The sequence below is a fragment of the Pyxicephalus adspersus genome, chromosome 1, assembly GCF_032062135.1.
Source record: "Pyxicephalus adspersus chromosome 1, UCB_Pads_2.0, whole genome shotgun sequence".
In the NCBI taxonomy this organism is placed as follows: domain Eukaryota; kingdom Metazoa; phylum Chordata; class Amphibia; order Anura; family Pyxicephalidae; genus Pyxicephalus; species Pyxicephalus adspersus.
Genome location: NC_092858.1, coordinates 24,174,097 through 24,190,636, shown reverse-complemented (window position 1 = coordinate 24,190,636; position 16,540 = coordinate 24,174,097). Strand labels below are relative to the sequence as shown.

The following is a 16,540-nucleotide window of genomic DNA, read 5'->3' as shown; positions in this document are numbered from 1 at the left end:
CACTACAGCACAGACACTTGACAATGGTAACTGGATAATTTCCCACGATACACATGAAGATCTCTCCCGGCACACTAGTTGAAAATCACTGAGCTAGTTAACTATGGGGCCTAAAGAAAAAACTCCAGGCATTTTTTTGTCTGGCGTGGGGTTTAGAGCAGGGTTTCTCAACTAAGGTTTTTATTTTTTTGATTTAGTAGACATCAAGCCCATTACCAAGACAAAATTTATCTAAATAATGAAGATAACATTGGACACCTCTTTGTTCTTGCTTATGTATGCAGTATGTCTTAAAATGCATCTTGACCAGTCTTTTTGGTCATTGCTAATGGCAGGAAAGCATAAAAACCCAAAAGGTAGGTTAACCTGATAATTTATATTTACAGAATGTTGAAAGACTTTGAACAAAAGCGTGTGCTATTCAGTGGGTCACATTGTGCTCGGGTGAATCTGAGAAAACATAAAAGCTGGAAACCGAGTTTCCTTTTGTTTAGCATTTTATATTTCACATGGGTTGCCACAATCACAGCAGAGATTTGTGCATTAAAAACAACTAGTAATGGCATGTCAACACAGATTACTGGGATGTGCGCATACAATAAAAGTAAAGTGCTCTAAAAGGGCTAGACTGGGCTGGCCAGAATAATACAGTATTCAAACAGTAATACAGTGTAAAAATAATGTATATTATGAGTACAGCATAAAATTGGCAGCAGTTGTTTTACTCCAAAAAATCCACCTTGAAATGTCTCAATCAAGCAAAACTGAAAAAAAGGTACCCAACCTCATTAAAACACTAAGATAAATGAGCTATACAAAATGTATGAGAATGTAACCAATGGAGGTAATTGTCTCTGTACCTAATCTTCTAGCTGGCAGTATAGCCACAAGTAATGAGCATTGTTCCCTTCAATGAGCAATGGAGAAAGATAATATTTACAGTGCAATACTTTTACAACTGCGGCCACATTTCTTAGTACTGCTCCACAAAAACAGAAGAAACCCCGATTATCTCTAAAAAAATCGATCATGACTATAGTAACTGACACCCGTCATTGTTTACATGGAAATGGCATGGATAAGTATGATGCAACGGATAACATAAAATTTTAGTACGGAACAATTGTAGACTTCCAAATGAGACTTCTACACCTGACATTGGGTAGTGTGGTCCAAACATTTTGATCTTCAACTGTGCCAGGTTTTGAATGCCTTTTTTAGACTACATGTTCCAGTTCTATTTATAAACATTTGATAGCATTCAAATTAACGCTAATAGAAGACCATTTTAGTAGAGTTCAATGTAGTGTTGCCAGTCTTGGGTTTTTTCCTGAGCTGTGTGTTTTGTATCACTATCCGGCTGGAAGATCCATAACTTGTGACTAAAACAGAACTTTGACACTGGGCACTACACTTCACTCCAGAATGTCTTCATAGTCTTCAGATTTTAATGTTTTGTGCAGAGAATTGGGGCACAAAATGTATCAAAGCAGTCCCAAAATATATCCAAAGCTTCTTTCACTTCAGAAAAGATTATCTGTGAATATAATGCTGTTATGACTTGTCAAAAAGTTCCAGTTTTGTCCAATCTGCCAAAAACATTTTCTCAGAACCATTGTGGCATGTAAGTAGGCATTGTAGCAAATTCCAGTCTGGGTTTTTTTCTCTTTAGTTTGTACTCGGTAATCTCCTAATAAGCCCACTTTCACTAAAAAAGGCATTTAATGCAATAAGACACTGATGGACTGATCAGTTTGCATCATTTTGGAAGCTGTGCTAGGCCTTGGTGTACCATTGTTTTTTATTTATCTGCCCATTCTGGGGTTGATTTTTCTCCTGCTGCCACATCCAACGAGGTTGGCCACAGTCCCATACCTTGTAAATGTTATCACAGAAACAATAAGCTTGAAGATGTTCCTAACGCCTTAAACTTGTTTGTCTATATTTTATATCTCATCTTGTCAGACAACTCTTTCATTTCCCCCCATGTTCAGTGTGGGACACATGATTATATTGAACAACAAAGTGACTATATTTCGCCATGTAAATAAGCTGAGATCGCATAGTTGGGGACATGGGATGCATCAGATGCTAATTAAAGAAAACAATTAGTTGGTGATATCACTGTAATCCAGTTTGTAATAATCCTTTCTTGTACCAACAAGTTTATCCAAGCCATGTTAAAATATCTTTGTAAAATAGGTAACATCATATATCTTTTTACACTTGCCTTGTGTTACTTGATGACATATCAAACACATGCAGGACAATTTATTTTCATTTAGTCATTTATCTGAAGCTATACATCAGTTTACCAGCAAATTTTTCCATGGTTGAACATTTACTTGGAGACCATGCCCATCAAATACAAAATCCTATAGATAGCTACAGTTGAGCACCTAAACTTGTCTAGAAAATAATAAATTGTGGTCCCTCTCCCACCCCAGTAAAACTCCATGCATGGGTTTCTGAAAAACAAAGCCCGAAAACTCCCCTTAGGTGAATGAGAAATAAAATATGGGATAGGTAAAACTTGCATAAATAGTATGAACATCTTTGTCTGTACGTTTTGTAGGAGATAGAAGGGCGATGCTAGTTTTCACACTCCATGGAGTAATCTTATTCATAATTATAGGACTGTCAGAACTGTTGAATTGGCTAGAGTTATTATGGCACACAATCACGTGAGTTGAATAGTCAGAAAGTATGGCTATGGCTATACTATGGCTCCCCCATATTTATCTAAAGATAGGTTTACTTAAGTGCTAAGTCAGTGCTAAAAGCAGTCAGTCAGTGCTAAAATCCGAATGACAAATAAAATAAGTATTTAAGAGTCGGCAAGGAACCATACTGTTTTTTGGGTTTTTTTGTTATGCTGTTCTAAGAAGTAATAGAATTACGGCTAATTGATGATGCATTCCCTTATGTAGCTTAGTCTTTTTATTAATTACACAGAAACTGAAATTACACTTACCCAGCTATATTAAGAAACTGAATATGAACAGTACCAATACATCAATACCACTGATTATAGTTCTTTATAGAGGAAATATTAAGTGATAATATATTGCTTTATTATTTTATTAAAACAACTTATCAGTTGATAATACAACGTCATCATCATTAGATAATAAAAGCAATAAACTAATGCAAATACATTATTCATTTATTATGCTAAAATAGAAATAAAATAAGTATTGCCTACATACATTCAATAAAATAAACAAACTAGTTATGTATTCTCTTAATAGAAAATTTTTATTTTTTATTTTATTTTTCATTTTTATAGGCCAACTCTAATTTGATATGTTTTGGACAAAGCAGACAAAGTGTATAAACTTGTCAGGTTTTCACTGCTATTTCCATTTTGGGTAGATTTTCAATATCACTCTCGTCAAGAGAAAAATGGGAACACAGACCACACCATCTAATCCTTTTTCATTTTGATGAAAATAGGTGAAAGAAGGACAAGGGGTGAAAAGAAATCTCCCCAATGGAGCCACCAATAATACTAAATATCTAAAGGTTACTTATTTTATTAAAAATCACAACTCAAAAAAATAAATAGTTTACTGCAGGAAAGAAAATTTACATTTTCTACACACGTATTAGATATATAAATCTTTAGAACCAACGAGACATACCACACTTGAGCTGACACTTTCTAAATATATTAGTAATGCTTTCATTATGACTTTGGGATCCAATGACCTTGCATTTAATTTGGCAAGTTCCTCATACAAAATAAGAAGACATTCTGCAAAGAAGTTGTTAGGAATCTGAAAGAAGGGGGTTTAGAAAGTATTAGGGACGTGGCTTGCATGGGGTGCCATGGCAAATGCTGGGTGTGGCAGAATTGTGGGAAGGGTTTAAATCGGTATAGTTAAATAAAACTTGAGCCTGCACTGCTTTTGTTTAGGAGTAAGTAATAGCAGAGTGCAGGGGTCAGGATAGCATAACACACAAAGTGCAGGGGTCAGGAGTAAATAATGCATTTTAGTCACTAGCTGTACCCTCTCAATCTTCTGACGACAGGAAGCATACATGATTAGTTCAGAAACTTTATCAACCTTTTAACCAACAATTTTTTTTCTTTTTAGCCATGTAGTATGCTGTAACCATGCGTTTTGCCTATCGGAAATATATTTATTTCCTACTTACAGACTACTTGTAACTTGTTGTCACTTATCAAACCTCTATTTCAACAGACACATAACCCTAATCCAAAGAATGCAAGATTTGGTACTATAGGGAAGCAACCCAACATTAAATCCGTTTTAGGAAAGTTCCATTTTAGTATTTGAGCGAAATACATTACATTCTGAAATTTAGTATTGACATTATAGTGTCTACTTATACAGCAGTGAACCTGACATTCACCAAACAATCACTGGTTGAGAATATTCCAAATTCATGTATTTGCAATGGCAATGATTGATTCCTTACCAGAGAATGTTTGGTTAACGTCAGAGTCACTGATTTTTACCAGCGGTCACCAAGAAAATTTTGGTGGTCCACGGCTTTGGCCGGTGCGCCCCCTAGAGGGGTCGCACGATGTCGCATCATCGCATCATGTCGCACGATGTCGCATGATCGCAGGGTCAGACGCCATCTCTATACACAACCTGCCCCATCTCCCATCCCAGGCTCAGACCTACGATGGGAGAGTGGGCGGGTTCCAGCATCATGACGTCACTCTTGGGGAAGTTTCTTCCCCTTTGAGTGACACACAGCTCCCCACGCATGTGTGGTCTGGAGTTTGTGAAATTAGTGATCTGTGACATTAAAAAGGTTGGGGACCACTGTTTTATACTAAAAATAAACCCCCATACATTTGTTGCCATTGCAGTCCCTTTTAAAAATGCTAAATGATAGTCTGGCCCAAAAGCTTTATAATTGTTTGGGTTTTTACCAGGAACAATAATACAGTTAAGGAATTCTGAGTGGCCTCCAACTTACTTAGCCACATGCATATTTCCTAAAGGTATTCAGAAAATATTGAGACAACCAAGCCACTAGCAATTTCAGAAGGTTAGCAATGCCTATTCTCTACATGTCTCTCTGTACAGGTAACCTTAAATAGCATTTAAAAGAACAACTATGATGTACTAAACAAAGTGTTGTTGTGTTATATAAAGTGCCAAAGGGACGATTAATGGTTTACCAGTGAAATGGTAACATTTGCGCAGATGTTCTCTACTGTCTGTAATAAAATAGAAATGCTTTACTAAAATACATTTCTCAGGTTTATGGTTCACTGCACCTGTGCCAAATCATTATCTTCCAGGTGTGTCGGGTCGTCTCGCTTGCCTGGCAATATTTTGGGGTAAACAAAGTTATAAGCTGGACTTCATTTAAAGGGAGCGCTTCACCCAATTAGAGTAAACGTTCAACAATAGCTAATTAGTGTACCTACCTTATTTTTCTCTATTATCAGGATATAGAATACCCCTAAACAGTAGATGGTGTTTGTTAATAATCTTCAGTATTTATATACTGCTACAGAAAGGCAGTACATTGAGATCAAATATATTAATCCCTGCCCCAGGGGGCTTACAATCTAATTACTTTCCCAAAAAAATACAAGCTCTTACTTAGTCAATCTATGACCATGTTGGTCAGAAGACAATTTACTAATACTACTGTGGAAATTGGAATATCCAGAAAAGAAGACAAAATGCACACAGGAAAAACATAAATGTTGACATACTTCCTTGTGTCATGAAGGATAACCTGTTGCCAACAGAAAGCGGATCAACTATTTTTTATTCCTTGTTTGTCTATTTTTGAAATTTGTGTCTATAAGCAATATTACTGCAGATCTGTATTAAAATATAAATGAAAACGTGATGTGATGATATAGTAGATTGTGGAAGCTGCAGTGAGATGTATTACAATTTTTTTATGTTGCTGGTAATAAGAAGCTAAAAAAATCATAACAGTATATTGGTTTGACAGTTTTTTGCACTTGTACTTTCGTAATATATTATCTCCTCTGAAGATATGATCTCTGAGTGACACATTAAAACCAAATGAATAATTGATCCTTCTGGCAGAATACACTGCTGACTGACACATGACAGTGCCCACAGGAAGCATTCAGTGAAAGTCATTTAAACAAAAGACACTGAGAAGCAAAAAGTAAAAAAAGGAGAACTGTACCCTCTGTTTGCGCAGGCTTCCCGGGCTGGTTGGTGATGGGCTTGGCGATTTCCCAGAGCGAGGAGTAGAAAGCTGGCTCCCTGGGGTCCCATTGACTGATGAAAAAGAATTGAAAAGAAAGTGTTAATTAAAAATATGTTTAGTCCTTATCAAAACGACCTTCGATTCCTTGAATCAAAGCACATTGTGTTATTGTTGTTTCACTGTACAGATTTTACAACAAACAGCCACTTGTACATCATTCCATTCAAAAGACACACTGCAGTCTGCACAGCAATAGGGAGAAGAAGAGAATGCTAAGCCTTTATCCCAGCACAATCAATGCTGCATAACATTCTGCCCTGAACAAATGAAATCGTCTGGATGCCAGCAGTGCCTGCAACACTGTTCAGCTTCAGTGATTTATAGAACTGTCAAAGCAAAGTGCATCTGTAACTTGCCTGGAACTTTCTCCATGTTAGAGAGTAAATGGGCCACTATAACAGACATTCTCCATTAATGTTGCAGCAACGATATTATACTTATTGCTGTCTATATCCAGGGGTCCCAACACTCAGGTATATAAGATAGACAAATCCAGTAACAGTATAACAACCCATGCATATGCATCCTAAAACACAGATCCAATGAACTGTACAATTACACCTTGCAAATAATTATTTAAACATAATGTAATCATTGTATATTAATTAGCTACTGGAATTAACTGACATTGATCTACAAGCCACTGTTCATTTCATTAAGTGAGTGCAATATATGAGTGTTACATTCCAAGCAGCCAGTAACTAGATCTCAATGCACTAGCTTTGGCTACTAAATACATTAACCATTAAATATAAATATATGCTAAAACAGAATCACTGGTAAGACAAATAATGATAAGAATGATGATGCTCCAGATGATGATATTCACAACCATTAGAATATATTTGTAGATAATAAGGCTTTGAACTTACCTTCAATAAGCTCTAACATGAATAAGGCGTTTGTGATTAGACAGGTAATAAAAAAAATAAAAAATAAAACAACAATTAACAGAAAAAAAGAAAGGCTGCTGGGAGATGTGGCACAGTGGAAGGGAGACAGTGATTAGTTATTGGAGACTATGCTGTTCATACAGGGAGCAGTGTGAGATGTAGGATTCAGAAGCAGATGCTTTTAATGCGTAAGCCTGACGTCTTGCAAGCAGCAGTGGGAGGTGCAGGTACTGTCTTAGGGCTACATCAAAGGTGTCAGTTAGGGAGAATGCTTCTGTAATTGGCAAGGAGAGCAGCTCCCCACTCTCTTACTCCCTTTATAAACCCCCCAAAGTCAAAGAAATTTAATAAGCTATTGTGAATCATTATATGGCTCTTCAGAGAGGGCAAAATACCAAATGACTCATCTGGAAATTGAAAAGACAATAACTCTTAAAAGCTACTGACTACTGGAACATTAAGAAGAAGAAAAAAAACATTACAGTGTTTCTTTGCTGCTTTCAGGCTTCATTGACAATGCTTAATGATAAAATTACAGTAATTGCCTTGATTATTGGATTAGTAAGAAGATAAAACACAAATCACAAGGATAAACTGCACTGTAAGAATAATATTTAATATTTTTTAATAAGGCAAAACAAAAACTGCACAGTAATCATTTTTGGACTTTGTAAAGTCTGATCCTTTTGACTGCTGTGGGTTTTAGCACATCATTGCTAATTGAACTGTAAATTAATAAGCCCATGTGTGTTGGTTAAGTCATTTTCCTATTCAAATTGGCTGAGCCCGCATTAGAGGGATATATCAAAGTAATGTAGGCAAATAAATAATCCTTATTAAAAAATGTTCTGGGTAAATGGAGAAATGGCAGTTATGCAGCAGTTTTATTTTCTTAGGGTGTGTAGCATTTAATCAACCATCATGACTTAGCCACTGCTTGATAGACAACTGCAATGGGATGAGTTACTAAGGACACAAACCCTTAACTTCAAATACCAGGGAGGTTCAAGGGAATATGTATAATATATATTTTAAATTTAAAGATGCTATAATAGAAAAAAACAGTAAAAGTAATTAGCCCCCAAATTCATAATGTTTTGATGGAGTAAAATAATGCCATATGGTACAAAAACTCTAATAGACCTATTTCAAGCTTATGTAACACCCCTGTCAGAAATTATGGCATACCTGAGAACCCTATAAGGTGCTATCTTGCTTTTCAACAATAACTGCCAACAATAAAAGCTATCATTTTGACTTCTCGCACGTATCAATCATTGATTACATCTTGGCAGTGTCCATTCACAATGACAGTGACTATTGAACAGTGGGTATAAAAAAAGTCTGTCCACTTCCACACTTCTTCCACAAGTAAGAGAGTTCTATATTACAACGTGGTATAATACTATTATACCATATAAAAACTGTTCTAAAAAGGTGCCAACAATTATCCCACTTGACTATCCACAATAGTATTCCAAATTGGTGTGGTAATATATACACATAAATTCCCACTGCAATTTGGAATACTATTGTGGATAGTCACGTGGGATACTTATTGGCACCTTTTTAAAAGAGTTTTTATAGGGTTCATTCACAAAACAGTTCCCTACTTTCTACAATATCTTGTGACCATCCTAACACCTTACACTATCAAAATCCTATTTAGTGCAGGCATCTAAATTTCCTCCAATGTCCTGTGTTAGATAAAATGACTTAAGATGCAGACAGCTGCACAGTGTTTTAAAATGCTGGAACGCTTCCCCTTCAATGACCTTGGAGACACATGGAAAGAGTCAATTCATTCCTATTGGGGTTACACTAACTTTTCACTATCCCATAGAGTCTTCTAAAGTGCTAACATAATCTGTATTCCCTTTTATCACAAATGTAATTTATTTTAGAAAATTAAGTCATATCATATTATCAGCTTTAACAAAACACCTACAAATTAAAATTTACTTGGTGTTTTATTCTTACCACAACACAAGTCTGACTGTTCTATTATTGGGGAATAAACCCCTCTGGCTGGGATTTACAACTTTGAGACTGGTCCAACATGTAGCAATGGCTGCTCAGACACACATGACACAATGGAAAACCTACCTAGCTTTTGAAGCCAAAACTGAAAAAGTTAAAGCGCATCTAAACTCAAAATAACTCAAAAAAGACACCAAGAGGTAGTGCTCTCAATTGCTCCAAGCAATGTCTCTAGTATTAAAAAAATAAACCCTGATGGCTTTTTCCTTCAGCACTGCACTGCACACAGCATGCACCATGTAGTGTAGACCAGTGGTCGCCAACCTTTTGGACGTCACTGACCTCATTTACAGATTCCGGACCGCGCATGGGCGGGGAGCTGTGTGTCATTTAAGGGGAAGAAATTTCTCCCAGAGTGAATTTATGATGCCAGAACCTGACCACTTTCTCATCGAAGGTCCGAGCCTGCAATGGGAGAGTGGGCGGATTGTGTCCAGAGACACAACTCGTCCTGAGCCTGCTATGCACATGGGAGACATCATCAACAGCGAAGGACCGGCCAGAGCTGCGGACCCTCAAAATTTTCTTAGGCGACCGCTGGTGTAGACCATGGTTCTGTGTGCAGTGGTGCCACATGCCAGCACATGCACAGGGTTATATCATCAGCAGTCATCCAATAGCTGAAGAGGATTCCCAAGTAAATGGTTCATATCCGGAAGATATTGATCGTTGTACACCCATCTACTAGTGTATAGCCAGAATTAGAATTTTAAACCAGTCTTTGTCAATGTTTACAAACATTGCTTTAAATATGAACTTTTTAACCTAAAAAAAGCCCACAGAAAATGGTGTAAATCAAAAACTCTGCTCCAGTTTGTTCACTGAGATGCAGTGTTTTACTAACTAATCAAATTATCCTCCGCTCCTCCCTCCCCTAAGTGGTTAAAAATGGAAATGATGACTAAGTTTTGGATCTTTTAATAAAAATACATATGTATTTTAAAAGCACTGGTCTTTTTGGACTGAAATTAAGAATGCATGTGTTAAACAGCTGATGAACAGATGAGCAAAGTAGCATTTTATTAACAGATTTAATCACCCTGGTCACTCTTCACCTTAACTATAATAATCATGTCTACAAAAAGAAGGCATCTATTCATAAGTTGCTTATTTATTAAAACAAGTATTCATTCTGATGTTTTTTATATGTCAAATATTCTCCCTTGTTTGGTGCTTTATCTAATGTATTATTATCTTCCCTATATTCTTCAATAACACATTGAGAACTGTAAAACCAGAAGTAGGAAAAGCATCATGTACAAATTTAGTTTATGCAAGAATGACTCAATTTAAATTAAAGTATTCAAGTAAAATACATAAGTACTTGTATGTCCTTTATTTAAAGAAACCTGTCATTTTATACAGCCTAAAATAAAATCCAGGCTTTTAGAGGCACATATCTGCCCCTTTTTTCTCCTAAGCACCCAAAAATATGGGGAGCTTATTTGAGAAGGAAAATGTTTAACAATGTGGTGCAGTAATCACTATAGCAACTGATCAAACATTTCTTTTTATTATTCTAAACTTGTTGCCCTAAAAATAGATGATATCGTTTTTGAATCTTTTGGAAACTAAATACTTATTAATTATTCCTCTTCACGTTTAATATACACTTACTAATAATTTACTAATAAATACTTTTTAGTTTACTAATACTCTCTGGTGACATCTCACCCAACCCTGGTCCCCCACACAGCACATTAATCGGGGCTGTAAGGGAGTGCTAGAAGATGGATTCTCTTAAAGCGGACCTGAACTAAATATTTTACCTTATATAAAAGGGCAGACAAGCCTTTTATATAAGGGTAAAAAATACCTTCTTTTTTAGAGAGAGAAGGTTTAAACCCCTTTTGAAAATAAATAGAGTAAACCCTTCCCATTCTGTCTTTATTGCCACAGTGAGCCATGACGTATGTATCCCAGGAGGCTTTTGGCTGTTCCTTCTGCTCATGTCTGATTTTGGGCATGTGCAGAAGAAGCTTTTACTTCAATGGGGAAAAAAAAATGACAATCTCACACATGTACTCCAGTGAGATCGGCACTCTTTTTTTCCTTGTCTATGTCACCCGATCTCGCTCCTGCGCAGTGTGAGATTGGGTGGCGTAGGTAGATCTGGAAAGAAGATGGCGGCGCCCAGCATTTCTCCATGCCGAGATGAAGATGGACAAGCTTTAAAGGAAGAAAAGCTCCTAAGAGAAAGATAGAGCATCACAACCACAACTATGACCCCAGGAAGCCCCAGTGCCACAAAAAGATGCTGGAAAGGGGAAACTGTGAGCGTTTTTATGAAATAGTAACCAATAAAAAAACATACGGCCACCATCATATATTAACACTGAATGTTCTTAACATAACTAATACATAACTTGCAGATTTCAGTGGCATCCAGAAGTGCCCCTATTGATGTTAGGTACACAGCAAACTCTGGAAGAGCCTCCCAAATGTTTCCATTTTCCACCTTCTTGAGACATTAATAACTAAAATAGTCCAAATATGGGCAAATAATGCCAGGATCTACACATTAACCTACCTGCAATGTATATATTTATTTACTTCTATGACAATGTTGAAAAAATTGACCTGCATAGAGGTAAAAGCTGTTTTACAAAGATTACTGGGAAATTTTTCTGCCCATCACTGGCTTGCACATTCACCTGCTGCACATTCAAAAATAAATAAAGTGAATATGACTGAGAATGTTGGTTCAATGTAACAAGCCAAAATCCTGAAGATATTTACCAGTACATTTACAAATTATTATTTTTTTAAATATATACCCGCTACATGCCCTTTTCTGTCTACTGAATAAAAATCAACATCCTTCAGAAAATTATAGTGAGAGGAGGTTCTAACAAAAGAGAAGTTAGGCTAATTTCAGATGTGAGTTAAACAGCATGTGTAGTCTTTCATTCTCTTTCTGCCTTTGGGCAAAGCTTTTAGGCGTTCAGTATGTATTAAAAAAAAAAAAATACAGCAACATGAGTAACACCATCTCACTTGAATTTCTGGTGGCCATAGTGTGGGCTGGTAAGGGTATCCTGTATTAGGAATCCCGATAGATAAATGAAAGTAAGTCATCCAAGCCAACTAATATTTAACCACAATTGAGCTATCATTTTGAATGGATGTTTCTCCCAAGTTTAAAGCCCAGTTCTGATATCTTGCCCTGCTGATACTTTTGAATATAGCTTCCTTAGGGAATGTGCCCTTTTATTTCGAGTCTCTTATAAAAAGCCAAAAGAACACCAAGCACATAGTGATTCATAGCTTGAAAGGAAAACACTCAGCTTAGCTGCCAATAAGTTTCTGTTGTCCAAAATCAACAAAGTTGCAAAGGTTTTTTTTTATTTTCCTATCAATAAAGCTGCAGTATGGATTTATCAAAATACATAGGGTATGTACTATGAAATTATTGGGAAGGAACTGCAATGGAGGAGTTAATTACTCAGCAATATCACTACAGAAAGTATCATAACTATTTCAGCATTAAACAGAAAGGTCAGTTATTCAGTTCAGAGCACACGGGTATATCTTGGCCAAAACACCAAAATGTCACACAATATGAATTATATGTCAATAAAAAGTGAGATGGCAAACAGATTGCCTGAATCTTTTCTGTAACGTTATCTGTGTAGAATGCTAAGCAGACAAGTGCACTTTTCTAAATACAGCCCCCTTCTAAGGCGTTTACTACCAAGATAAGTATTGAGAAGTACTGAGTTAGAACATGTGAGAAGACCTTATCCTGAGACTTCAGACATGCAACTTCCAATTCTAAAAAATACTCTTTATCGGCACCAGCCTGCTCTGTAGCATCTCTATCTCATTTCCCTTATTCCATATGCATCCAAACTACCTGAACACCTTGTTTACTTAAAGACTAAAATGTCTAAACTCTAACTTACTCTGGACACTGCAGTCTGTTACAATTTCCACAGCTAGATTTATCTACCCTTCTCACTGCATCTTATTTGTAGCCACTGTTTGCAAATCTCTTTTTTTAGCTCAGAATTTATGCTACTATATTTTACCTAAACATCACTCCATAGCCCTTGTCTTGCTTATATTTCTGACCTTATACATAAACACACACAATCACTAATCCCTCCCTGCTTCTTCAGTTACCTACCTATACCCTTCTCATTCATAACCTTTTCTTATGCATAGTTTTAAGATGTATCTAGGGATTCCCTCCTTCGAAAACTCCTTCTCTCACCTTATTAGGCTTGTTCTTGCCTTCAACACATTTAAACAAGCGCTTGAAGTCCACTTCTTCAAACTCACCCACCTATCTTTCTCTCTCTCTTTCTACATCACCTACAAGTCACAGTTCCATTTCATCTACCCATTCTATACTAGGTTTCCCCACCTATTAGACTAAAAATGATGACTGGGCTAGGCCCTGTTCTACGTCTGTATCATAATTTGTATTGTTAACAGGCAGGCTTGCAGCCCCAAGAAAAAACAGAATCCAGAGAGTTTCAGGAAAGGCATCTGAAAGCCAAACTGCCATTATGGGTGTTTCAGAGGTGCTATAGCCCAAGCATCTGTGTGTAAAAAAAGGGGAACTCCTATTTGTGAAGATTATGGCACATGTACCACTTAGTGTGCTCTCCGCCTGCAATGACAGGCCCAGTTCCCTGTGATCCTCTTTGGTCATTGGCTGGACACTGATATGTAATTCCTGCATGCATTATTGTCCATTGCACCCATCTATATTCACATCATGCCATGAAGGAAGAGTTGGGGTATACTCTGCATGGTGCATGCAATGTATATAGCAAATAAAAGATTGCTAAGAGCACAGGGCATTTTTTACAAAAGATTTTGCATTTATACCTCTGCCAAAAAGTTTCCTAATTCTTAGTGATTTGTTTTCAATTGTAGGATTTCAGTTCTGGGTTAAACAGATTTTTTTTTATAAATGCTACAGCTGGGACAGAAATATAGTGCCTATTCCAGATCAAAGCATAATGCAAACATTTATTTTCAAGTTATTTTTGCATAGCTAACATCAGCAAATGTGATATTTGAAGATATTTTCAAGTAAAACATATTTATTGTGAAAATCCTAAATTGGTAAATATTTGTTGCTATATGTTGTTGCTGTTTGTAGGCAATACGGGGAGTGATATTATATGAACACCTTTTCTATTTCACATTTTTATTTATGCTTTTCTTTACATTTACATGCAGGCAAAAAAGACAGATGAGAAAGACCATGTAACACTTCCAGGTGGATTGCACCGACCTTTGCCTATGACCCTGACTCTACTTTGTCTTTATCCTTAGATACCATGTTTGGTGGACTTATTACTTGTGTATGGCCCCTGGCTCTGTTTCCTGGCCTCACCGGGACTCTCCTGTACTGGGTTATCTGTGGATCACCAGGCAACTGACCCTGAACTGCCTTGCCTTCACATTGTGTCCCATCTCCTGCTCTTGGGGGTTCCTGGTTCTCCATCAGTCCTTTCACAGATGCCATCCTATAAGCACAGAAGTCCCATGTGCTGGGAAAGCACGGCTAGCCTCTTGAACCTGAGCAGGCTTGCTTTATTTGAAGAGTGCAAATTGGGGGATTGCCATCTGGTAAGCATTGGCTCTGGACCAGGGCCATATACTTAGGTAATGTTATGGTGACAATAGTTTTAGGGACACAAACAGCATTACAAATCCGAAAGGGGTTCTAGCTTTCCCTTTCTGTACTGGAAATGCATTTTAATCCGTTTATGTGTAGTGGTTGGAGAATTCCCCCTACTATCAGGTTTTTACCACAAAATGAGGAGAAATCCAACTAATAGACAACAATGAAACTCAAAATGGCTTTTAATTTCCAAACTATCTTTTTAACGGTAAAGCAAAATATTTAATTACCTGGACTGTTTATTGGTTGTTTATGATTGGCAAAGCTGACTGGTATAAAGTATTTGCCTTCAATTCCCCTCAACCTCAACAAACCTTCCAACATCCTGAGATGGGACGGACACTTTATAACAACACAAAATAAGTAGACAAATTATATCATCTGCCATGTCCTAAAAACAGACCAAGACGAATAACTACAATAAAACTGCTTAAACTCAGAAGTGCCCAAGTAACCAAATTTTTAGGTCTACCTATCAAACCAAAAAGAGGGACAACTGAGCAGAAACAAGGAAAACAGATTAGGTTACCAAAGAATAGTTGTCCTTCAAGTGAGGGTTAGATAGAAGCTATGCTTCAGTACTATGTTCAGGCATGGCTATGCCTTCAGCCTTAAGTAACAGCAACTTGTATTAGATGCTAGGCTACAGGAATAGAAGGGGGAACTTAGTCACCGTAAATGTGACCTCCACAATTGTCTCAGTAGGCAAAACAGTAGGTGCCACTTGCTGACCTAATATCCCAAAAGAAGCTATAATATTAAAACCAATACACATATACAGTAATAAAAGTTGCTGTAGATTTGCTATTACTGCCCCTCCAGAGTTAAACCCTGGCCAAAGAAGCTGAAGCCTACATTCCCTTACATATGATGTGACCAGTGTGGGACTTCTAAGCTTTCATTGTTCTCCGATGTAAAGGAGAAAGGCATTTACTTCAACAAACAGTTCAATTTTAGCTGGTTTGCCCCTGCTGGTTAGAGCTATTTTTAGCTATGCCACTCATTTCTTTCTATCCACTTTATAAATAAAAACATAAATAAGTGATAACATTTCACCAGGGGAAGCACACTATTTTCCCCAGATATGTTCAACTACAAACAGTTTCTCTCAACCAGTCTTCTAGAATAATAACGGAAGATGAAATGATTACACCAGTAATGGAGAGAGTTGTTTTTTTATCAGATAATTCACAAGAGTGACATTTTTCTGTAAACCTACAGAAAAACAATAAAAACACAGTTTTTTTCTTATTGTGTAGATATATGTTATCTTCAAACATCCACAGAAATGCAATTGATACAAGACATGTATTATAGATTACTGCTATGAGAAAATGATTTCCCATGGAACATATGTGTGTTAAATTTTTGTTTCATTTTGATATACTAACAAAATATTGTGCTAAAGCTTCTGTCAATCTTTACGGGTGTGCTGAAAAATATTTTTAGTTAGGGAGATGATCTAAAGAACCTATAAATCAATTCCAAATTTCTACAACATGGACCAAAGTATAAAAATGGCTAGCAGAGATTTTTTAAAGTTATCAGTGATAACATAAAACAACCTATATCTCCACACTTTACAAAAAGGGCACAAAAACCCTCCTACCATGGCTGAAACTATGGTGGCTTTAAAGTCTCCTTAAACTCCAGAAGCGTCCAGGTCCAGACAGGTTCTCGGCCCACTAATAAATTTAAGTCCCTATGTAATTTTTGT

At 36.7% G+C, this 16,540-nt stretch overlaps 1 protein-coding gene and 1 long non-coding RNA gene across 6 annotated transcripts in view; one reads left to right on the top strand and one right to left on the bottom strand.

The window, feature by feature from the left end:
* The window catches only part of DCLK1 (doublecortin like kinase 1), a 208,796-nt gene that overhangs the window by 77,655 nt on the left and 114,601 nt on the right, over nt 1-16,540 (bottom strand). For 4 of the 5 annotated variants that reach the window (XM_072404171.1, XM_072404164.1, XM_072404197.1 and 1 more), the window contains exon 6: nt 6,163-6,257. In XM_072404171.1, coding sequence (XP_072260272.1) covers nt 6,163-6,257 — 95 coding nt within the window. Of the gene's footprint in view, nt 1-6,162; nt 6,258-7,118; nt 7,458-16,540 lie in introns of those variants that run through there. The other variant, XM_072404179.1, reaches the window with a different exon arrangement.
* The window catches only part of LOC140326019 (uncharacterized), a 131,283-nt gene that overhangs the window by 67,429 nt on the left and 47,314 nt on the right, over nt 1-16,540 (top strand). The window lies entirely within an intron of this gene.